The sequence below is a fragment of the Artibeus jamaicensis genome, unplaced genomic scaffold (assembly GCF_021234435.1).
Source record: "Artibeus jamaicensis isolate MK-2021 breed Jamaican fruit bat unplaced genomic scaffold, CSHL_Jam_final scaffold_916, whole genome shotgun sequence".
Classification (NCBI taxonomy): domain Eukaryota; kingdom Metazoa; phylum Chordata; class Mammalia; order Chiroptera; family Phyllostomidae; genus Artibeus; species Artibeus jamaicensis.
The window spans coordinates 44,927,227-44,933,226 of NW_026522059.1; the positions used below are offsets into that span (position 1 = coordinate 44,927,227).

General features: G+C 37.2%; 1 protein-coding gene across 2 annotated transcripts in view; it reads left to right on the forward strand.

Moving 5' to 3' along the window:
* Positions 1–5,646, forward strand: part of TOX (thymocyte selection associated high mobility group box) — a 307,625-nt gene extending 301,979 nt beyond the window's left edge. For both annotated transcript variants that reach the window (XM_037167525.2, XM_053661042.1), the window contains exons 8-9: positions 3,965–4,116; positions 4,488–5,646. In XM_037167525.2, the coding sequence (XP_037023420.2) occupies positions 3,965–4,116; positions 4,488–4,524 (189 nt within the window). In that variant the 3' untranslated portion in view covers positions 4,525–5,646. The remainder of the gene's footprint in view (positions 1–3,964; positions 4,117–4,487) is intronic.
* Positions 5,647–6,000: the final 354 nt, after the last annotated feature.

Below are 6,000 nucleotides of genomic sequence, written 5' to 3' on the forward strand. Positions count from 1 at the left end.
GAGTAGCAGGTGGGAATAAGATAAACAGATAAATTATTAAGTCCCCCTGGGAAAAAAGAAAACAGGAGGACAAACTTCAGGGACCCTTAGCTGGAGTAAATCAGTAAGGTCCTATTAAAGGCTGTCACAACCACCTGAAGAATGAGAAGAGGATGCAGCCTTTAATACTGGAAGGTTGGAAGGGTGTGGAGGGAACGTCTAAAGCACAGCAGCAAAGAAAAGAGGCTCCAACCTGGAAGGACCGTGGTGGGAGGAGCAGGGCTGGTCCAGGACTTGGAAAGGCAGCCCGTGGGGAGACTGGTGAATGGAGAGTGATGGGGAATGATCATAGGCAGGTCATTGGAATATGATTCCTCAGGTGAAAGGACTGGCAGCCCTTTCGGATAACCAAGCTGGTAATCCTAAAATCGGGGGACAAGTGTCCACCACCCCTTCATATCACTCAATTTATTACAGCCGCAGCAGTGTGTAGGGGGCCAATGTCCCAGTCATCAAAGGCCATCCTCAGCCTGTGTGGTAGCAGAACCAGGTTGTGGATGAAATTACACCTGTCTGATGCATCATCCAAACCACCTTTATCCTGAAGATGTTTGCTTCCTGGGTATGAGGGCTATGTTTACATATTCAAACAGCAAGGGGAAAAAGAAAGAAAATTAATGGCTACTGTATTTTTAAAATAATGTCTCATATTTCAGTATTACTTTAGCTATTTTATTACTCTCTTGAAAATGAATGCATCCTACAAAAAGGGTTATATGCTCCACCAGGAATAATCCATTTTTTTTCTAGAATAATATTTTATATGCTAAACCCGTAGACCAGCTTTTTGAGTCCAGTTTCTTCCTTTTTTTCTCTGTTCACTATATTGGCGAATGAGGTCAAGAAAAAAAATCATTAATATCTGTCAACTTCCTTTATAACCTTAAGAAAATAATCTTTGTAAGATATCACACAGACAGATTTTCAATTTCCTTGTGTAATAAACAGCTTCTTTAGGATTTGGGTGTAATTTAAAGGTTTAAAAAAATCACATTGAGATTGATGAATAAATCAGTTGTGAAGACAAAAACATTGATGCCTGTTGAAAATACCTCTCCAGACAGGCAGGAAATGAAATTAGTTCCCAGCAAAGTGTGGATATGAGGATCCCTGTTTGGTTGTGCTGCAGGCTTTTATGGGGCTTGCTGTGGTGGCCCAACAAAACTGCTAGGGCTACAGAAATCTAATTAAAGAGCAAATGTCCCTTCTGACATCAAATTAATCTTTATCATGTTTCCTATTTTTATTTCAATCTGGCACCAGAAAATGAAATTTAAAATTCCAGGCATGCTACAAAACAGTTGGTGATTTTTCTCTTGAGCATTAAAATGCAAAATATTCAGTCTTGTTTAATTAGACTGCTAAGCCAACATTTTTCAAAAATTTATATCACCGTTTCATATTTACATCAATAATAAAAATGTACTTAGCTCTAGGTTTGACCTCAGCCTCTCTATATATAACATTCAGGAGAATGTTTCATTTTCTAAACTGAAAGCAAGTAAAATGATGTTACTTCAGGTTTTGCTTGTGTTTTTCTTGGTCCTTTGTTGCTTTAATTTTAGTGATCTTAAATTTAGGCATTGAAGTTAGATGAATTTTAAATCTTTGAACTTTGTAGGTAGCACATAATTTTGGTTTTAGAAACTGAAGTTACCCATTTAATCTTAGATGAATAACTGAAAAACTAATGTTCTCCTGATGTTCACTGCCCAACCCTGAGAAACTATTTTCACTGGACGCAGGTGGGGGCCGGGGGGACGGGCAATGGTGGTTTCTGTCGTTGATCATGTAGGGTGGGGTGGAAGTGGTTTAGTTTGTTTTTGTTTACTTTTTGCTTTTATATATGTTTCCATACTTTTAACTAACTCAAGATATTTTTTGACTCCTGTACTTTTGAGACTTGTTTACTTTTAGGTTACATTTTGTCAATTGTGCAAAAATCTAGTATGGAGAATTTTACATTAAAAAGACAGGAAAACCCTGAGATTTGTATATTTATACTCCCTGTGCCTTTACAACCGTGACTATAAGTGGTCCGCGTTAAACTGTATTTATCAGAACACATGATTTAGTGAGCCACGAATATGGGCGAGTCCCTGACACTCTCCAGTAGGCGAGTCCCTGTGGCCGGCCCTTATGACAGGGGCCAGAATGGAAGTCAACAGGAAGCACCTCACTGTAGGAGTTTGTTCCTGATGGTTTGCCCAGCGTCACACTAGATACTTGGGAAAAAAAGTCAAGAAAGCTGGACAATAAGCTCCATAAAAGCAATACTATATGACCATAATGAAAGGAATGCACTTTGTAGAAGCCAGTGGGACTCTGCATAACAGGCAGAGGACGGTCCGGTCTGGAGAACGAGATGAAATCAACCCGAAAAGGAGTAGAGAACCAAACATCAGTTCAACCTGTTACTGTTCACCTTGCTATTTTGGAAAACATTTATAGCTTGAGCTGCAAGTGGTGTCTACAGAAACAAGCTTATTTCCCATAAGCCAATTGTTAATTTAGGAAACACTGTATTCCTTTTAGTCTGTGTAAGGTCAAATAACCAGGCTGGCTGAGTTCTCTACTTTTCGATGATCTGTTTCCAGTTATTCAACATTTTGTCATTCATCCGCAGCTTTGCTGGGAGTTAGTGTGGACGTTGGCTTGAAGTCTTCATCATTTGAATGAAAAATAAATTAGTATCTTAAAGCCAATATTGAGAATTGAGGAAATTTGATAATAGGTGTCTTTGAGTGAAAGGGGACATTGAATGTCCCAAGAGGAACATTCATACATGACTAAGGAAATATCCTTAGTTAAAAATCAATCCTCTGATCATTCTGCTGAGTTTTAAAAAAAGAAAGAAAGGTAAAAACTTGATAATATTATGCTTTTAAAAGCTCCCCGCAAGTAAATGGAGAACGGTTCATTTTTAAATAAGTTGACTTTTTCAGTGGTTAAAAGCCATGTATGACACTGGCTGCAGAAAGAGACAACCACAAGATTAATTAAGTTGCTTTTTTGGTCATTTCCAGCAAAGCTTGCTTATGCTGCTTTTGAATTCACCAGATATGCTAAAAATAAAATCATCGTGTATAAAGCTTTTTGTTTACCAGATATAAATATATACTTCAGAGATTCTGCTCTTGAATTTGTAATGGCTTTGCGAGGATTAAAGGTCAACATTTCACCATATCAATGTACTAAAAGAATCTTCCTGAAGTCTTGATGATTTAACTGGCAATAATTATTTGCCAGTTAATAGGCTTTTCCATTAAAAATTATTTGTTCTGTCTTACACTTTTCCTTCTCAGTGTTTTCCAGTGGCAGGTTGTTCTGAATCTTAACTGTGAGAAAGCTTTGGTTGAAATTTTTTAGCTGAGAAAAAAGTACAAATAAAAGAAGAAGCAGATGGTCCCTTTGTGACTGAATGAAGAAAAAGGGTTTTGAGAACAATATGTGAATAGGTGTAGCCTAATAAAACACTCAGCCACCTGCTGCCCGAATCCTTCAAAAAAAAGATTCTGTTGCATATTCTGGGGAATTAACTATTAATCTACCCTTACATTTGATAGAAAACATAAACTTTGAAGAGTTTAGCTCCTTTCCCTTTGTTTGGAATGAATCGGCTTTTCTATACTTTAAACTGGTTTTTTTTTTTAGTTCAATTTATCTGCTCAAGAGTATAATTAAAGGTTTTCTAACAAATGGTTAAATGAAGGAAAGGTAAGAAGAATGGGGTTGTAAGCACTTCTTTTCTACTTTTGTTTTAAGTTTTCTTTTCTACATTTGCTTTAAGTTTTCATAAGCTTGCCCTTCCAGAGCCACAAGCAAGAAAGCAGTAATGTGTTTGCAAACAATGGGTAAATATTTAGGTGCATTTCTTCTTTAAGAGCCACTTTGATCCTTATTTGTGGACTGCTTTCCCTTTCAGGGATTTACTCTCCCACCCGACTATCAGACTATAATCAATCCTACATCTACAGCTGCACAAGTGGTCACCCAGGCGATGGAGTACGTGCGTTCTGGGTGCAGAAATCCTCCCGCCCAGCCCGTGGACTGGAATAACGACTACTGCAGTAGTGGGTAAGCGGCCGACCATCGCCACCTGGTGGTAGACAGTACTCATAGCATGCCTACCGTGCCCTGCTCCCTGAGTCCTTGGAAATGTCCGTCTTTTCTCCCTGCTTTCTGAAAAGATGGTCTGGAATGGTTCCACGCGCGCGTGAAAGTAGAAGACACTGCTCCAGAACTGTTTGAGCGGTCTTCTAGCCATTCCAAGAATAAACGCCTTTAGATCCTTCTTTGCTTTAGATGTAGGTTAACTAATAGCGCATTTTCCCAGGGCACAACTTCATCATCCTTCAAACTGTAACAAACAGACTTCCATCCCCCTGCGGTCACCTGTGGCACGTGTCTCGTGTTTAACAAGGCATTCTTTTTTTCTCTTCATCCAGGGGCATGCAGAGAGACAAAGCACTCTACCTTACCTGAAATCTGAACACCTCTCCTTTCCACTGAGGAATTCAGGGAAGTCTTTCACTATGGATTGCTTTGTACAGTCAAGGCAGTTCTCCATTTTATTAGAAAATACGAGTTGCTAAGCACTTAGGACCATTTGAGCTTGTGGGTCAGCCACTCTGGAGGAAATAGTCATGCTTCTTTATTATTTTTTAATCCTTTATGGACATTGTTTTTCTTCTTTCCTGAAGGAAATTTGGACCATTCAGATTTTATGTTGGTTTTTTGCTGTGAAGTGCTGCGCTATAGTAACTGCCTTAGCAACTGTAGATGTCTCGGATAAAAGTCCTGGATTTTCCATTGGTTTTCATAATGGGTGTTTATATGAAACTACTAAAGACTTTTTAAATGGCTTGATGTAGCAGTCATAGCAAGTTTGTAAATAGCATCTATGTCACACTCTCCTAGAGTATAAAATGTGAATGTTTTTGTAGCTAAATTGTAATTTGAAACTGGCTCATTCCAGTTTATTGATTTCACAACAGGGGTTAAATTGGCAAACATTCATATTTTTACTTCATTTTTAAAACAACTAATAGTTCTATATTTTCAAAATGTTTGAAAAAAAAGTATTCCCAAATGATTTTAATTTAAAAACAAATTGGCTTTGTCTCATTGATCAGACAAAAAAGAAACTAGTGTTAAGGGAAGCGCAAACACATTTATTTTGTACTGCAGAAAAATTGCTTTTTTGTATCACTTTTTGTGTAATGGTTAGTAATGTCATTTAAGTCCTTTTATGTATAAAACTGCCAAATGCTTACCTGGTATTTTATTAGATGCAGGAACAGATTGGAAAAAGCTAAATTATAACCTTTACATATGGCTCTGTATTATTGTTTCTTCATACTGTGTCTGTATTTAATCTTTTTTATGGAAACTGTTGCGCCTATTTATGAAATAATAAATATAGGTGTTTGTAAGTAAATTTGTTAGTATTTGAAAGAGGTTTCTTTGATGTTTTAACTTTTGCTGGCAAAAAAAAAATTCACGCTTGGTGTGAATACTTTATTATTTAGTTTTTACAGTGACATGAATAAAGCCAAACCTACTTTTCATTTAGCAGCAAATTAAAGTAACTAATCCTTATTTTTACATTTTGTTGGTTGATGCAAATGAAAAACTATGCTATTTAAGAACTTCCTTCATACAGTATAACAGAGAAATTGCCCTAAAAGTCACACAAACTCCAAGACTAAACAGACGGGTTCTTGATCTAAAAGAGTGGCTTCTTGGTTCTCAGCTGGTGTTAGTCAATTCTGTAAACTCCCCTCCTCCAAAAAAAAATAATAATTAAAGCTGAATCAACCAAAATTCCTCAAGCTGCAGGCTTTTCACAAAACACAGAAAACATTTAGGAATTGAATCAAGGTTGGAGGAAGGGAAGGGAAAGCATACTGCCAAGAGTATATCTAAAGATAAAAGGTGAGTAACCAGACAGCAAAGAAA